This window comes from Salvelinus fontinalis, unplaced genomic scaffold, assembly GCF_029448725.1.
Source record: "Salvelinus fontinalis isolate EN_2023a unplaced genomic scaffold, ASM2944872v1 scaffold_0692, whole genome shotgun sequence".
Classification (NCBI taxonomy): Eukaryota; Metazoa; Chordata; class Actinopteri; order Salmoniformes; family Salmonidae; genus Salvelinus; species Salvelinus fontinalis.
The window spans coordinates 27,979-46,868 of NW_026600901.1; the positions used below are offsets into that span (position 1 = coordinate 27,979).

Below are 18,890 nucleotides of genomic sequence, written 5' to 3' on the forward strand. Positions count from 1 at the left end.
TGAAGCACTTCATATATGTTTTATTTTATTTATCCTTCATTTAACTAGGCAAGTCAGTTAAGAACAAATTATTATTTACAATGACGGCCTACCCCGGCAGAACCTGGATGGATAAGATGAACAGAGAACACTTTGTAACGCTTTCTATGAAGTCCGTATCTATAATGCATACACTCAAGTTTACTCATCATTGGGAAAGGTAGGCCAAACGGCCTTTACTTATCAATGGGAAAGGTAGGCCAAACGGCCTTTACTTATCATTGGGAAAGGTAGGCCAAACGGCCTTTACTTATCATTGGGAAAGGTAGGCCAAACGGTCTTTACTTATCATTGGGAAAGGTAGGCCAAACGGCCTTTACTTAACATTGGGAAAGGTAGGCCAAGCGGTCTTTACTCATCATTGGGAAAGGTAGGCCAAGCGGCCTTTACTTATTGGGAAAGGTAGGCCAAACGGACTTTACTCATCATTGGGAAAGGTAGGCCAAACGGTCTTTACTTATCATTGGGAAAGGTAGGCCAAGCGGCCTTTACCTATCATTGGGAAAGGTAGGCCAAACGGCCTTTACTCATCATTGGGAAAGGTAGGCCATGCGGTTTTTACTCATCAATTCTATTCCAAGAAGGCGTAGCAGTCGGACGTGTGTTTGTCTTGTCTTGTCCCGCGTAAATAGTCTTCGTATTTTTTGTATACATTTCGTATATATTTTAATTTCACTTTCCATCTTGGAACTGAATATACATTCCCGCAACCCGCCTCACCCAATGTGGTACGGATCTGCTATTTTTTATACTTTAGAACCGTACCCCCAATCAGAAGCTAGCCAGATAACTAGCTACTAGCTAGTAGTCAGTTAGCCACTGCTGCGGTCTTCGCCCTTAACTCGGACACCAGCCAGCTTCAGCTCGGGCAAATACCTGCCAGTCTGCAGGCGCGATATCAACCCAGAGAATATAGGACTGCTTTTTCTCTACCACATCACCGGATTCCTGACGCAAGCTCTGGACAATTACACCGGATCATCGTCGCTAGCTAGCTGCAACCAGGTGGCTACTACTGGCTAATACCTCTGTCCCGAAACAAGCACCAGTTAGCCTTGAGCTAGCCTCGAGCTAGGCCCATCTGCCGGCTAGCCGAAGAGGCCTACCAGCGAATTATTGGGCTACAATACCTCTTTTGCCAATTGGACTGGACCCTTTATTGCCGACACGGAGCCCCGCCGATCCATCACGACTGGTCTGCCGACGTAATTGTCCGAGGTGGTTTCAACAGGCTTTTCCATTGCGACGTTTCTGAATACCCATCTGCTAATTATTAGCTGTCTTATCGGCTGCTATCTAAATAAATATACCGGACAATTTTTTTTTTCTTTTTTTCTGGGTCACTATATCTATTTTGCCAATTGGATCGATCCCCTCTACCACACGGAACCCCACTAATCTACCGACGGAAACGAACGAGGTGACAAAAATAAATAAAAATAAAAAATAAATAAAACCGACCTCCATCCTATGTTATCTTGCTACCGATAGCCAGCTACCCGGCCAGCTGTCTGGATCGCCGTGCCCCCAACCAACCTCTACTCACTGGACCCTTATGATCACTCGATTAAGCATGCCTCTCCTTAATGTAAATATGCCTTGTCCATTGCTGTTCTGGTTAGTGTTTATTGGCTTATTTCACTGTAGAGCCTCTAGCCCTGCTCACTATATATCCAACCTCTCAGTTCCACCACCCACATATGCGATGACATCACCTGGTTTCAATGATGTTTCTAGAGACTATATCTCTCTCATCATCACCCATTACCTAGGTTTACCTCCACTGTATTCACATCCTACCATACGTTTGTCTGTACATTATTCCTTGAAGCTATTTTATCGCCCCCAGAAACTTCCTTTTACTCTCTGTTCTAGACGTTCCAAACGACCAATTCTCATAGCTTTTAGCCGTACCCTTATCCTACTCCTCCTCTGTTCCTCTGGTGATGTAGAGGTGAATCCAGGCCCTGCAGTACCTAGCTCCACTCCTATTCCCCAGGCGCTCTCTTTTGATGACTTCTGTAACCGTAATAGCCTTGGTTTCATGCATGTTAACATTAGAAGCCTCCTCCCTAAGTTTGTTTTGTTCACTGCTTTAGCACACTCTGCCAACCCAGATGTTTTAGCCGTGTCTGAATCCTGGCTTAGGAAGACCACCAAAAATTCTGACATTTTCATCCCTAACTACAAGATTTTCAGACAAGATAGAACGGCCAAAGGGGGCGGTGTTGCAATCTACTGCAAGGATTGCCTGCAGAGTTCTGTTTTACTATCCAGGTCTGTTCCGAAACAATTTGAACTCCTACTTTTAAAAATCCACCTCTCTAAAAACAAGTCTCTCACTGTTGCCGCCTGCTATAGACCACCCTCTGCCCCCAGCTGTGCTCTGGACACCATATGTGAACTGATTGCCCCCCATCTATCTTCAGAGCTTGTGCTGCTAGGCGACCTAAATTGGAACATGCTTAACACCCCAGCCATCCTACAATCTAAGCTTGATGCCCTCAATCTCACACAAATTATCAATGAACCTACCAGGTATCACCCCAATTCCGTAAACACGGGTACCCTCATAGACATCATCCTAACCAACTTGCCCTCCAAATACACCTCTGCTGTTTTCAACCAAGATCTCAGCGATCACTGCCTCATTGCCTGTATCCGTAATGGGTCAGCGATCAAACGACCTCCACTCATCACTGTCAAACGCTCCCTGAAACACTTCAGCGAGCAGGCCTTTCTAATCGACCTGGCCGAGGTATCCTGGAAGGATATTGATCTCATCCCGTCAGTAGAGGATGCCTGGATATTTTTTAAAAATGCCTTCCTCACCATCTTGAATAAGCATGCCCCATTCAAGAAATTTAGAACCAGGAACAGATATAGCCCTTGGTTCTCTCCTGACCTGACTGCCCTTAACCAACAGAAAAACATCCTATGGCGTTCTGCATTAGCATCGAACAGCCCCCGTGATATGCAACTTTTCAGGGAAGCTAGAAACCAGTATACACAGGCAGTTAGAAAAGCCAAGGCTAGCTTTTTCAAGCAGAAATTTGCTTCCTGCAACACAAACTCAAAAAAGTTCTGGGACACTGTAAAGTCCATGGAGAATGAGAACACCTCCTCCCAGCTTCCAACTGCACTGAAGATAGGAAATACTGTCACCACCGACAAATCCATTATAATTGAGAATTTCAATAAGCATTTTTCTACGGCTGGCCATGCTTTCCACCTGGCTACCCCTACCCCGGTCAACAGCACTGCCCTCCCCTCTGCTACTCGCCCAAGCCTTCCCCATTTCTCTTTCTCCCAAATACAGTCAGCTGATGTTCTGAAAGAGCTGCAAAATCTGGACCCTTACAAATCAGCCGGGCTAGATAATCTGGACCCTTTCTTTCTAAAACTATCTGCTGAAATTGTTGCCACCCCTATTACCAGCCTTTTCAACCTCTCTTTCGTGTCGTCTGAGATTCCCAAAGATTGGAAAGCAGCTGCGGTTATCCCCCTCTTCAAAGGGGGAGACACTCTAGACCCAAACTGCTACAGACCTATATCTATCCTACCCTGCCTTTCTAAGGTCTTCGAAAGCCAAGTCAACAAACAGATTACCGACCATCTCGAATCCCACCATACCTTCTCCGCTATGCAATCTGGTTTCAGAGCTGGTCATGGGTGCACCTCAGCCACGCTCAAGGTCATAAACGATATCTTAACCGCTATCGATAGGAAACGGTACTGTGCAGCCATATTCATTGACCTGGCCAAGGCTTTTGACTCTGTCAATCACCACATCCTCATCGGCAGACTCGACAGCCTTGGTTTCTCTAATGATTGCCTCGCCTGGTTCACCAACTACTTCTCTGATCGAGTTCAGTGTGTCAAATCGGAGGGTCTGTTGTCCGGACCTCTGGCAGTCTCTATGGGGGTGCCACAGGGTTCAATTCTTGGACCGACTCTCTTCTCTGTATACATCAATGATGTCGCTCTTGCTGCTGGTGAGTCTCTGATCCACCTCTACGCAGACGACACTATTCTGTATACTTCTGGCCCTTCTCTTGACACTGTGTTAACAACCCTCCAGGCGAGCTTCAATGCCATACAACTCTCCTTCCGTGGCCTCCAATTGCTCTTAAATACAAGTAAAACTAAATGCATGCTCTTCAACCGATCGCTGCCTGCACCTGCCCGCCTGTCCAGCATCACTACTCTGGACGGCTCTGACTTAGAATATGTGGACAACTACAAATACCTAGGTGTCTGGTTAGACTGTAAACTCTCCTTCCAGACTCACATCAAGCATCTCCAATCCAAAGTTAAATCTAGAATCGGCTTCCTATTCCGCAACAAAGCATCCTTCACTCATATTGCCAAACATACCCTTGTAAAACTGACCATCCTACCAATCCTCGACTTCGGTGATGTCATTTACAAAATAGCCTCCAAAACCCTACTCAATAAATTGGATGCAGTCTATCACAGTGCCATCCGTTTTGTCACCAAAGCCCCATATACTACCCACCACTGCGACCTGTACGCTCTCGTTGGCTGGCCCTCGCTTCACACTCGTCGCCAAACCCACTCGCTCCAGGTCATCTACAAGACCCTGCTAGGTAAAGTCCCCCCTTATCTCAGCTCGCTGGTCACCATAGCAACGCCCACCCGTAGCACGCGCTCCAGCAGGTATATCTCTCTGGTCACCCCCAAAACCAATTCTTCCTTTGGCCGCCTCTCCTTCCAGTTCTCTGCTGCCAATGACTGGAACGAACTACAAAAATCTCTGAAACTGGAAACACTTATCTCCCTCACTAGCTTTAAGCACCAGCTTTCAGAGCAGCTCATAGATTACTGCACCTGTACATAGCCCATCTATAATTTAGCCCAAACATCTACCTCTTTACCTACTGTATTTATTTATTTTGCTCCTTTGCACCCCATTATTTCTATCTCTACTTTGCACCTTCTTCCACTGCAAACCAACCATTCCAGTGTTATTTTTTTTTACTTGCTATATTGTATTTACTTCGCCACCATGGCCTTTTTATATATATTTTTTATTTTTTTTATTTATATATATATTTTGTTTGCCTTCACCTCCCTTATCTCACCTCACTTGCTCATATTGTATATAGACTTATTTTCACTGTATTATTGACTGTATGTTTGTTTTACTCCATGTGTAACTATGTGTTGTTGTATGTGTCGAACTGCTTTGCTTTATCTTGGCCAGGTCGCAATTGTAAATGAGAACGTGTTCTCAATTTGCCTACCTGGTTAAATAAAGGTGAAATAAATAAATAAATAAAAAATTGGGAAAGGTAGGCCAAGCGGTCTTTACTCATTATTGGGAAAGGTAGGCCAAACGGCCTTTACTCATCATTGGGAAAGGTAGGCCAAGCGGTCTTTACTCATCATTGGGAAAGGTAGGCCAAGCGGTATTTACTCATCATTGGGAAAGGTAGGCCAAACGGTCTTTACTCATCATTGGGAAAGGTAGGCCAAGCGGTCTTTACTCATCATTGGGACAGGTAGGCCAAACAGCCTTTACTCATCATTGGGAACGGTAGGCCAAGCGGTCTTTACTCATCATTGGGAAAGGTAGGCCAAGCGGTCTTTACTCATCATTGGTAAAGGTAGGCCAAGCGGTCTTTACTCATCATTGGGAAAGGTAGGCCAAGCGGTCTTTACTCATCATTGGGAAAGGTAGGCCAAGCGGTCTTTACTCATCATTGGGAAAGGTAGGATGTGTTCTGGACACATCCTTTCTGTGCTCCAGCAATTTAAGAACAGATGCCTCCTTCTATCAGCCGTATGCACCTTGTTCAGTATCTGTCACTTTACAGTACTGTAGTTCATGATCTGGTTCTACTTACTTTATGACATTCCTCCTCGTTCTTATAGGCTGGAGTAGGCTTAGTCTCAAAATAAGACCGGTTTAAAATAGTTTTAGCCTGTTAAAGCAGGGTTTCCCAAACCTTTCTTTTTCAAGGTGAAGGGGGAGGTTCGGACAGAGCTAAAGGACGTCCATTTTTTTTGCACTGATCACAGACGTGGTCAAGTGTAAATATGACTTCTTACATGAGCCTGACAATGCATCTCACGAAAGACTGAACACTATCTCAGGCTAACATAGTTTGGAAAGCAATTGGCTATTGCTTCAAAGAGAAGACAATGAAAAGACTGATCTGTCTTTTAGTTATCAAAATTCTCAACTTAATTGAGCGAACAGTATTTTTGCCATTGGCTATATCCCCGGTGAGTGTGCATATTCACTTTCTTTATCCCTGAGTCAGTGCCACTTGAAAGTCATATTGAACAATATTCTGCTAATCTCTATAGTCATATAGAGTGTAGTAGAATTGCATGATAAAAAATATTTTAACAAGGGGGGGAAAAAAATCCTGCAAAGACATATCTGACATAGCCTAGCCTAGCCTTACTCCACCACGCGCTGCATTGAACAGCCGTTTTTTGAGGAGGTTGGGACCAGTGTGTTGGGACCAGGGGGGTGGGACCAGTGTGTTGGGACCAGGGGGTTGGGACCAGGGGGCTGGGACCAGGGGATTGGGACCAGTGTGTTGGGACCAGGGGGTTGGGACCAGGAGGTTGGGACCAGGAGGTTGGGACCAGTGTGTTAGGACCAGGGGGTTGGGACCAGTGTGTTGGGACACAGTGTGTTGGGTCAGGGGTTTTTCCAAACCAAGTGACCTGATCAGGAATGTATTGTCTCTCTCTCTATCAACATGTTAAATGTGCAACCAGAGGAAAAGAAACTCTGGACCACCTTTACTCCATATTCAAAGATGCATACAAAGCTCTCCCTCGCTCTCCATTTGGCTAATCTGACCATATTTCTATCCCCTGGATTCCTGCTTACAAGCAACAATTAAAGCAGGAAGCACCAGTGACTAGATCAATAAAAAAGTGGTCAGATGAGGCAGATGCTAAACTACAGGACTATTTTGCTAGCACAGACTGGAATATTTTCCGGGATTCTTCCGATGGCATTGAGGATTACGCCACATCAGTCACTGGCTTCATCAATAAGTGCATCGATGACGTCATCCCCACAGTGACTATACGTACATAACCCAACCAGAAGTCATGGATTACAGGCAAAATCCAACCTTAGCAAAAAGGGTAGAGCTGCCGCTTTCAAGGAGCGGGACTCTAACCTGGAAGCTTATAAGAAATCCCGCTATGCCCTCCGACGAACCATCAACCAGGCAAAGCTTCAATACAGGACAAAGATCACATCATACTACACCAGCTCCGATGCTGGTCGGATGTGGCAGGGCTTGCAAACTATTACAGACTACAAAGGGAAGCACAGCCGAGAGCAGCCCAGTGACACGAGCCTACAAGACGAGCTAAATTATTTATATGCTCGCTTCGAAGCAAGTAACACTGTAACATGCATGAGAGCACCAGCTGTTCCGGACTACTGTGTGATCACATTCTCCGCAGCTGATGTGAGTAAGACCTTTAAACAGGTCAACATTCACAAGGCCACAGGGCCAGACGGATTACCAGGATGTGTACCCGAGCATGCGCTGACCAACTGGCAAGCATCTTCACTGACATTTTCAACCTCTCCCGGTCTGAGTCTGTAATACCAACATGTTTCAAGCATTGCACCATAGTCCCTGTGCCCAAGAAGACTAAGTAACCTGCCTAAATAACTACCGACCCGTAGCACTTACGTCTGTGTTTTTGAAAGGCTGATCATGGCTCACATCAATACCATTATCCTAGAAACCCTAAACCTACTGCAATTTGCATACCGCCCCAACTGATCCACAGATGATGCAATCTCTATGGCACTCCACACTGCCCTTTCACACCTGGACAAAAGGAACACCTATGTGAGAATGCTATTCATTGACTACAGCTCAGCGTTCAACACCATAGTGCACTCAAAGCTCATCACTGTCAATCAATGAAATTTACATTTACATTTAAGTCATTTAGCAGACGCTCTTATCCAGAGCGACTTACAAATTGAAATGTATTTATAAAGCCCTTCTTACATCAACTGATGTCACAAAGTGCTGTCCAGAAACCCAGCCTAAAACCCCAAACAGCAAGCAATGCAGGTGTAGAAGCACGGTAGCTAGGACAAACTCCCTAGGAAGGCCAAAACCTAGGAAGAAACCTAGAGAGGAACCAGGCTATGAGGGGTGGCCAGTCCTCTTCTGGCTGTGACGGGTGGAGATTAAAACAGAACATGGGCAAGATGTTCAAATGTTCATAGATGACCAGCAGGGTCAGATAATAATAATCACAGTGGTTGTAGAGGGTCAAACAGGTCAGCACCTCAGGAGTAAATGTCATTTGGCTTTTCATAGCCGATCATTCAGAGTATCTCTACCGCTTCTGCTGTCTCTAGAGAGTTGAAAACAGCAGGTCTGGGACAAGGTAGCACGTCCAGTGAACAGGTCGGGGTTCCATAGCCGCAGGCAGAACAGTTGAGACTGGAGCAGCAGCACGGCCAGGTGGCCTGGGGACAGCAAGGAGTCATCAGGCCAGGTAGTCTTGAGGCATGTCCTCCTCCGAGAGAGAGAGAAACAGAGAGAATTAGAGAGCATACTTAAATTCACACAGGACACCGGATAAGACAGGAGAAATACACCAGATATAACAGACTGACCCTAGCCCCCCGACACATAAACTACTGCAGCATAAATACTGGAGGCTGAGACAGGAGGGGTCGGAAAACACTGAGGCCCCATCCGACGATACCCCCGGACAGGGCCAAACAGGCAGGATAGAACCCCACCCACTTTGCCAAAGCACAGCCCCCACACCACTAGAGGGACACCTTCAACCACCAACTTACTATCCTGAGACAAGGCCGAGTATCTCCAGTATCTCCAATCTCCAGTGGGTGTGCGGGAGGGGGTAGATCCAGAATTTTGGGAATCCTGTAGAAAGGAGATCGCGTCTCTTCCCTCCATGACCTCCGGGAAACCTTGAAGTCTCAAATTCGAGTGCCTTTGGAAATGTTCATAATAATCAAATTTCTCCTCGAGTTTAGCGATGGAGTCTTCCAACTTCTTGTATTTTTGGTCCACTTCCTCACGGACGTCCAGGATGGCAGCCTGGTGGTCAGCATGGTCTTTTTCTAACTTTGTCACTCGTCCATTTGTGACTGTATGGTCTTCGTGGAGTTTATCGACCAGTACATCAATTTTGCTGAGGGGTTCAGAAAGTGTCTCTTGGATTTATTTTTGTTATACCCTTGTCCATCTCCATTCTGAACCATGCTGGTGCTTCTTCCCGAGCTAGCATCCGCCGAGGCCGATGAAGGGCTGTCAGAGAGGGGCATTTTTCCATGCCTCGTCTGAGGCTTTGACATATTTGGCATATTTTGTTTTGGCGATACAATAAATGTTTTAACTTCCAACGCACTATTAACGAACAGTTTAACAATGTCAAAATGCCTTAAAACTGTTTGAAAGTTCGAGGACACTACGCAGATGCGTCTTGTTAGAGCTTCGCCATTGGCGGAAGTCTCTCTCATATCATCATTCTTAACAGTCATCGTCCAACAAGTCTTCTACTGTTGTTCTTCTCCATTTCATGCACAACACATTGGAGGGACACTTCACATATGTAGTGGGTGTACTTTCCATGTTACAGTATTTCTTTTATAACATTTATAATGACTACATAACTAACAAAACAACATTAGTGTTCTTTAGATCACCTCTGACCATTCCCCACGTTTTATGTTAGATATATTATTCCAGTAGTTGCTTCTGAACGTGTTAGAATTTCGTCGGGAAAAAGTATTCTTGAAACAAAGCAAAAGGACGTCAGTTGTTAACCCCCACCAGTTCCCTCCTCCCCCCTCTGCGGGTGAGAGGGGGCGGCAGCGTAGCCTAGTGGTTAGAGCGTTGGACTAGTAACCGAAAGGTTGCAAGATCGAATCCCCGAGCTGACAAGGTACAAATCTGTCGTTCTGCCCCTGAACAAGGCAGTTAACCTACTGTTCCTAGGCCGTCAATGAAACAAAGAATTTGTTCTTAACTGACTTGCCTAGTTAAATAAAGGTTAAAAAAGAAGGGATCTTGTTGAAGTCATTCATTGCAAACCTGATCTGACCTATTTGGATCCTCACAGGACAGTCTGTAATCCCGACATATTTCAAGCTGACGACCATTGTCCGTGTTCCCAAGAACTCCAAGGTAACCTGTCTGCGGCACTCACATCTGTGCTTTGAAAGTCTGGTCATGACCACATCAACACAATCATCCCAGACACCCTGTACCCACTCCCCTCTTGTACTCCCTGTTCACCCATGACTGTGTGGCCACACACGACTCCAACACCATCATCAAGTTTGCTGACGGCACGAAGGCGATGAGAGGTCAGAGACTTGGCATTGTGGTGCCAGGACAACCTCTCCCTCAATGTCAGTAAGACCAAGGAGCTGATCGTGGACTATAGCAGCAAGAGGGGAGAGCACGTCCCCATCCATATCAACAGGGCTGTTAAAGGGTCTTGCTTTGACCCTACCCACAATCACTAGACTGTATACAAACCATATGCACACACACACACACTACGTTCACACTCCCACACAAACCCCACACACACAAACCAACACAACCCAAACACACATGCGTACACATTACACACTCTCACAAACAAACACACACCTTTACACTCATTTGCTGCTGCTGCTCTGTTCTTTATTTTGCTCTTATTATTATCTATCCTGATGCCTAGTCACTTTACCCTGCCTTGTACATATCTACCTCAAATACCTCGTACCCCTGCACACTGATCTGGAACTGGAACTCCTTGTATATAGCTTTATTCTTGGGTATTTTATTACACTGTTACAATATGTACAGTACCAGTCAAAAGTTTGGACACACCTACTCATTCCAGGGTTTCTTTATTTTTTACAATTTTCTACATTGTAGAACATCAAAAGTATGAAATACCACATAAGGAATCCTGTAGTAACCAAAAAAATCTAAATATATTTTATTTTTGAGATTCTTCAAAGTAGCCACCCTTTGCCTTGATGACAGCTTTGCACACTCTTGGCATTCTCTCAATCAGGTTCATGAGGTACTCACCTGGAATGCATTTCAATTAACAGGTGTGCCTTGTTCAAAGTTAATTTGTGGAATTTATTTCCTTAGTGCGTTTGAGCCAATCACTTGTTTTGTGACAAGGTAGGGGTGGTATACAGAAGATAGCCCTATTTGGTAAAATACCAAGTCCATATTATGGTAAGAACAGCTCAAATAAGCAAAGAGAAACGAAAGTCTAATATTATTTTAAGACATGAAGTTCAGTCAATCCGGAAAATTTCTAAAACTTTGAACGTTTCTTCAAGTGCAGTCACAAAATCCATCAAGCGCTAGACCCAGAGTTACCTCTGCTCTAAAGTTCAAGTAACAAACACATCTCAACATCAACTGTTCAGAGGAGACAGCGTGAATTAGGCCTTCATGGTCAAATTTCTGCAAAGAAACCACTACTAAAGTACACCAATAAGAAGAAGAGACTTGCTTGGGCCAAGAAACACGAGCAATGGACATTAGACCGGTGGAAATCTGTCCTTTTGGAAAAGCAATCCAGATGAAGCTGGTTGAGAGAATGCCGAGTGTGTGCAAAGCTGTCAACAAGGCAAAGGGTGGCTAAATATAAATAAAATATATATTGATATGTTTAACACTTTTTTTGGGTACTACATGGCCTGCTGGAGGTCATTTTGCAGGGCTCTGGCAGTGCTCCTCCTGCTCAAAAGCGGAGGTAGTGGTCCTGCTGCTGGGTTGTTGCCCTCCTACGGCCTCCTCCACGTCTCCTGATGTACTGGCCTGTCTCCTGGTAGCGCCTCCATGCTCTGGACACTACGCTGACAGACACAGCAAACCTTCTTGCCACAGCTCGCATTGATTTGCCATCCTGGATGAGCTGCACTACCTGAGCCACTTGTGTGGGTTGTAGACTCCGTCTCATGCTACCACTAGAGTGAGAGCACCGCCAGCATTCAAAAGTGACCAAAACATCAGCCAGGAAGCATAGGAACTGAGAAGTGGTCTGTGGTCACCACCTGCAGAATCACTCCTTTATTGGAGGTGTCTTGCTAATTGACTATAATTTCCACCTTTAGTCTATTCCATTTGCACAACAGCATGTGAAATGTATTGTCAATCAGTGTTGCTTCCTAAGTGGACAGTTTGATTTCACAGAAGTGTGATTGACTTGGAGTTACATTGTGTTGTTTAAGTGTTCCCTTAATTTTTTTGAGCAGTGTACATTGTGTGCAAAAGGCATGAGGAGGTAGGCAATAAATAGGCTATAGGAGCAAATAAATTACAATTTAGCAGATTAACACTGGAGTGATAAATCATCAGATGATCATGTGCAAGTAGAGATACTGGTGTGCAAAAGAGCAGAAAAGTAAATAAATAAAAACAGTAAGGGGATGAGGTAGGTAAATTGGGTGGGCTGTTTACAGATGCAGCGATCGGTTAGCTGCTCAGATAGCAGATGTTTAAAGTTGGTGAGGGAAATAAAAGTCTCCAGTTTCAGCGATTTTTGCAATTCGTTCCAGTCACATGCAGCAGAGAACTGGAAGGAAAGGCGGCCAACTGAGGTGTTGGCTTTTGGGATGATCAGTGAGATATACCTGCTGGAGCGCGTGCTACGGGTGGGTGTTATCGTGACCAGTGAACTGAGATAAGGCGGAGCTTTACCTAGCATGGACTTATAGATGACCTGCAGCCAGCATGTCTGGCGACGAATATGTAGCGAGGGCCAGCCGACTAGAGCATACAGGTCGCAGTGGTGGGTGGTATAAGGGGCTTTGGTAACAAAACGGATGGCACTGTGATAAACTGCATCTAGTTTGCTGAGTAGAGTATTGGAAGCTATTTTGTAGATGACATCGCCGAAGTCGAGGATCGGTAGGATTGTCAGTTTTACTAGGGTAAGTTTGGCGGCGTGAGTGAAGGAGGCTTTGTTTGATTTTGGATTGGAGATGTTTGATATGAGTCTGGAAGGAGAGTTTACAGTCTAGCCAGACACCTAGGTATTTATAGATGTCCACATATTCTAGGTCGGAACCGTCCAGGGTGGTGATGCTAGTCGGGCGGGCGGGCGGGTGCAAGCACTGAACGGTTGAAAAGCATGCATTTGGTTTTACTAGCGTTTAAGAGCAGTTGGAGGCCACCGAAGGAGTGTTGTATGGCATTGAAGCTCGTTTGGAGGTTAGATAGCACAGTGTCCAAGGAATGGCCAGAAGTATACAGACTGGTGTCGTCTGCGTAGAGGTGGATCAGGGAATCGCCCGCAGCAAGAGCAACATCATTGATATATACAGAGAAAAGAGTCGGCCCGAGAATTGAACCCTGTGGTACCCCCATAGAGACTGCCAGAGGACCAGACAACATGCCCTCCGATTTGACACACTGAGCTCTGTCTGCAAAGTAGTTGGTGAACCAGGCAAGGCAGTCATCAGAAAAACCGAGGCTACCGAGTCTGCCGATAAGAATATGGTGATTGACAGAGTCAAAAGCCATGGCCAGGTCGATGAAGACGGCTGCATAGTAATGTCTTTTATTGATGGCGGTTATATCGTTTAGTACCTTGAGCGTGGCTGAGGTGCACCCGTGACCGGCTCGGAAACCGGATTGCACAGCGGAGAAGGTACGGTGGAATTCGAGATGGTCAGTGATCTGTTTATTAACTTGGCTTTCGAAGACCTTAGATTGGCAGGGCAGGATGGATGTAGGTCTGTAACAGTTTGGGTCCAGGGTGTCTCCCCCTTTGAAGAGGGGGATGACCACGGCAGTTTTCCAATCCTTGGGGATCTCAGACGATATGAAAGAGATGTTGAACAAGCTGGTAATAGGGGTTGTGACAATGGCGGCGGAAAGTTTCAGAAATAGAGGGTCTAGATTGTCAAGCACAGCTGATTTGTATGTGTCCAGGTTTTGCAGCTCTTTCAGAACATTTGATATCTGGATTTGGTTGGCATAAATTAGTAAAGCGGTGCCATAGAAATGTTTGAAATACAGCACATACCTACCGGTAGCTCAAAAGTTGGAGTCAATTTTGTTGCTGTATTAACTGCATTTAAAGGTTGCGTGTACGTGCTTTTTTAATTCATGGCGACTAAGTACGGTTTGCTACGACGCACACCCTGAGCGTTCATCATGCGGCTTGAGAAAGCCTGTATGAACAGACTTCCTCACACTTCTCATAGAAATTTACCAGTCCCAAGGTTTATCCCATGTAAATCAGAGTGGGTGGGAAATCCTGGTCAAACTCTTCCTGCCCTCAAACCCTAGGTTAGCAGCGCTACAAGCAACTCTAGGAGAGCCTGGACCTGATAGCAACCTGCCAACTAAGACAGGTTAGCATTGACTTACTTAAACCTGAAAGTTTGGATTGGCACTGGGATATGAAGACACCCCGCCAAAACGATATGCTAATGATACGAGAGCTGGTTTTATATTTAAGCTTTCACTAATAGGAAACCAAGTCAGTTACGAGAGAAGACACCCAGCAGAGTCATTTAAATGCAAGTTGACAACCGTGATATTAGTTAGCACTGACACCATTAAACCCGATTCTAGCAGCCTCATGTACCAACCCCAAACACTCAGTTCCACAACCATCAAGTTTAAATGAACTAGAACCCATTCCACATCATGTGATGCTACTAGCATAATTTGACCAAATGTAGCTTAAGTCAAATGGTAGTTTAGGCACAGGGGTCAAAGTAGACATATTGCTGATGCCAAAGCATGGTTATAATGCAAAATAAATGTTGCCATCACCAGTTACTCATGTCAGGTCAAAGACCTCAACTCCAAGTAGGAACCGTCAAAACAATACTGAGGACACAATTATTACAGTTAGCGTTTAATTGAGCCAAAACAAGAAATTGCAGTTACACACACAACCTGGACAAAAAACCCATGAACTCTTGCATGGACCCCGAGCACCATGTCCCACATCAGATATCCATGTTTGTGGTCAACGGGTGCTGAGATGCAGAAGTCAACAGTTACTCAATGGCATGGTCAGACTGGCCGGTGGCAGCTTCAGAGGTAGCGTCGTCAGACGGGCCAGTGGCAGCGTCGTCAGACGGGCCAGTGGCAGCGTCGTCAGACGGGCCAGTGGCAGCGTCGTCAGACGGGCCAGTGGCAGCGTCGTCAGACGGGCCAGTGGCAGCGTCGTCAGACGGGCCAGTGGCAGCGTCGTCAGACGGGCCAGTGGCAGCTTCAGAGGTAGCGTCGTCAGACGGGCCAGTGGCAGCTTCAGAGGCAGCGTCGTCAGACGGGCCGGTGGCAGCGTCGTCAGACGGGCCGGTGGCAGCGTCGTCAGACGGGCCGGTGGCAGCGTCGTCAGACGGGCCGGTGGCAGCGTCGTCAGACGGGCCGGTGGCAGCGTCGTCAGACGGGCCGGTGGCAGCGTCGTCAGACGGGCCGGTGGCAGCGTCGTCAGACGGGCCGGTGGCAGCGTCGTCAGACGGGCCGGTGGCAGCGTCGTCAGACGGGCCGGTGGCAGCGTCGTCAGACGGGCCGGTGGCAGCGTCGTCAGACGGGCCGGTGGCAGCGTCGTCAGACGGGCCAGTGGCAGCGTCGTCAGACGGGCCGGTGGCAGCGTCGTCAGACGGGCCGGTGGCAGCTTCAGAGGTAGCGTCGTCAGACGGGCCGGTGGCAGCTTCAGAGGTAGCGTCGTCAGACGGGCCAGTGGCAGCTTCAGAGGTAGCGTCGTCAGACGGGCCAGTGGCAGCTTCAGAGGTAGCGTCGTCAGACGGGCCAGTGGCAGCTTCAGAGGTAGCGTCGTCAGACGGGCCAGTGGCAGCTTCAGAGGTAGCGTCGTCAGACGGGCCAGTGGCAGCTTCAGAGGTAGCGTCGTCAGACGGGCCAGTGGCAGCTTCAGAGGTAGCGTCGTCAGACGGGCCAGTGGCAGCTTCAGAGGTAGCGTCGTCAGACGGGCCAGTGGCAGCTTCAGAGGTAGCGTCGTCAGACGGGCCAGTGGCAGCTTCAGAGGTAGCGTCGTCAGACGGGCCAGTGGCAGCTTCAGAGGTAGCGTCGTCAGACGGGCCAGTGGCAGCTTCAGAGGTAGCGTCGTCAGACGGGCCAGTGGCAGCTTCAGAGGTAGCGTCGTCAGACGGGCCAGTGGCAGCTTCAGAGGTAGCGTCGTCAGACGGGCCAGTGGCAGCTTCAGAGGTAGCGTCGTCAGACGGGCCAGTGGCAGCTTCAGAGGTAGCGTCGTCAGACGGGCCAGTGGCAGCTTCAGAGGTAGCGTCGTCAGACGGGCCAGTGGCAGCTTCAGAGGTAGCGTCGTCAGACGGGCCAGTGGCAGCTTCAGAGGTAGCGTCGTCAGACGGGCCAGTGGCAGCTTCAGAGGTAGCGTCGTCAGACGGGCCAGTGGCAGCTTCAGAGGTAGCGTCGTCAGACGGGCCAGTGGCAGCTTCAGAGGTAGCGTCGTCAGACGGGCCAGTGGCAGCTTCAGAGGTAGCGTCGTCAGACGGGCCAGTGGCAGCTTCAGAGGTAGCGTCGTCAGACGGGCCAGTGGCAGCTTCAGAGGTAGCGTCGTCAGACGGGCCAGTGGCAGCTTCAGAGGTAGCGTCGTCAGACGGGCCAGTGGCAGCTTCAGAGGTAGCGTCGTCAGACGGGCCAGTGGCAGCTTCAGAGGTAGCGTCGTCAGACGGGCCAGTGGCAGCTTCAGAGGTAGCGTCGTCAGACGGGCCAGTGGCAGCTTCAGAGGTAGCGTCGTCAGACGGGCCAGTGGCAGCTTCAGAGGTAGCGTCGTCAGACGGGCCAGTGGCAGCTTCAGAGGTAGCGTCGTCAGACGGGCCAGTGGCAGCTTCAGAGGTAGCGTCGTCAGACGGGCCAGTGGCAGCTTCAGAGGTAGCGTCGTCAGACGGGCCAGTGGCAGCTTCAGAGGTAGCGTCGTCAGACGGGCCAGTGGCAGCTTCAGAGGTAGCGTCGTCAGACGGGCCAGTGGCAGCTTCAGAGGTAGCGTCGTCAGACGGGCCAGTGGCAGCTTCAGAGGTAGCGTCGTCAGACGGGCCAGTGGCAGCTTCAGAGGTAGCGTCGTCAGACGGGCCAGTGGCAGCTTCAGAGGTAGCGTCGTCAGACGGGCCAGTGGCAGCTTCAGAGGTAGCGTCGTCAGACGGGCCAGTGGCAGCTTCAGAGGTAGCGTCGTCAGACGGGCCAGTGGCAGCTTCAGAGGTAGCGTCGTCAGACGGGCCAGTGGCAGCTTCAGAGGTAGCGTCGTCAGACGGGCCAGTGGCAGCTTCAGAGGTAGCGTCGTCAGACGGGCCAGTGGCAGCTTCAGAGGTAGCGTCGTCAGACGGGCCAGTGGCAGCTTCAGAGGTAGCGTCGTCAGACGGGCCAGTGGCAGCTTCAGAGGTAGCGTCGTCAGACGGGCCAGTGGCAGCTTCAGAGGTAGCGTCGTCAGACGGGCCAGTGGCAGCTTCAGAGGTAGCGTCGTCAGACGGGCCAGTGGCAGCTTCAGAGGTAGCGTCGTCAGACGGGCCAGTGGCAGCTTCAGAGGTAGCGTCGTCAGACGGGCCAGTGGCAGCTTCAGAGGTAGCGTCGTCAGACGGGCCAGTGGCAGCTTCAGAGGTAGCGTCGTCAGACGGGCCAGTGGCAGCTTCAGAGGTAGCGTCGTCAGACGGGCCAGTGGCAGCTTCAGAGGTAGCGTCGTCAGACGGGCCAGTGGCAGCTTCAGAGGTAGCGTCGTCAGACGGGCCAGTGGCAGCTTCAGAGGTAGCGTCGTCAGACGGGCCAGTGGCAGCTTCAGAGGTAGCGTCGTCAGAGGACAGGTTATCATTTGCCAGAGAGCTACCATGGTTTGGAGAAGCTTGGGATTCTACTTCATTAGTCTCGAAATACTCTAGAGAGAAAACAAAGAAACAGTTGGGTATTCTACAGCAACACAGCTGTTCTACACGGTCTAGGCCAAACTGCTATTCGAATGTTGAGCAACATGAACCCAACACAGATTTCAAAGTATATGTTTCAGGCCGTACCTTCTCTGTCTTGTTTAGCGTCAGACCCTATGGATCGGAGCAAGGCCAGGGCATGCACAATGGAGACGTCATTTGATGACAGCTCTGAAAAACGTAGGTTAAGGGACACAAGCAAAGTGACCAAATCAAAGGGTTTGACAACATTAGACAACTGAGTTACTCTATGGTGTTGAATGAGTGTCAAACACAGCAGCACCATAGACACAGTACAAAGCTAGAAGGGTAGTGGAAAGAAACACTTACCTCCAAGTCTCCTCTGCAGAGAGACTTGCTCTTGCTTCTGGGACTTTCCAACAGGGTAACAAGAAACTGAGGAGAAAGTGTTGACAGAAAATAACTACATATATTAATAATAGCAGATGACCAATGCGGAACAAACAGTCACATTGTAACCTCCAACTGATAAAGTAAAGCATATTTCCCAAACAAATCCCTTCAATCCAAATAAAACATTAGTGAACCAACCTTTCACAACCCCCACAGTCACCACAAAGAGCAGCAGTTCTCTCACACCTCCCATGATCATGAAAATAGTCTGTGTTATCAACAGGTAATGTCTTCCCATGGCCTGTATGAGGCTTATATAGGCCACTAATGACCTTTTACCTGACAAACATGACTTAACGATCAATTAACATGCTTGATTGAGGTGTTACATTCAGATAGAAATAGACCATGTAGAACGTATGTTGATTCTGGTGGGCAGGCAATCTTTTCTACTCCATATATTGCATTTATATCTGTAATGTTTAACCCTAATGGTCTCAGATCAGCAGTAAAAAGAAGTAGGCCTAATTATTTTAGGTGTAATCTTCAAAGATATTAGGGGGAA

The 18,890-nt window shown here is 48.0% G+C and overlaps 1 protein-coding gene across 1 annotated transcript; it reads right to left on the reverse strand.

Annotated features, from left to right (window-relative positions):
- Positions 1 to 88: 88 nt before the first annotated feature.
- LOC129847064 (polysialoglycoprotein-like) lies at positions 89 to 18,623 on the reverse strand. The gene is made up of 5 exons (XM_055914842.1): positions 18,524 to 18,623; positions 18,302 to 18,367; positions 18,059 to 18,142; positions 16,397 to 17,922; positions 89 to 103 (listed from the first exon to the last, which is right to left on the reverse strand). Exons 1-5 carry the CDS (start codon positions 18,621 to 18,623, stop codon positions 89 to 91), a joined length of 1,791 nt encoding a protein of 596 aa, XP_055770817.1.
- Between the last annotated feature and the right edge of the window lie 267 nt (positions 18,624 to 18,890).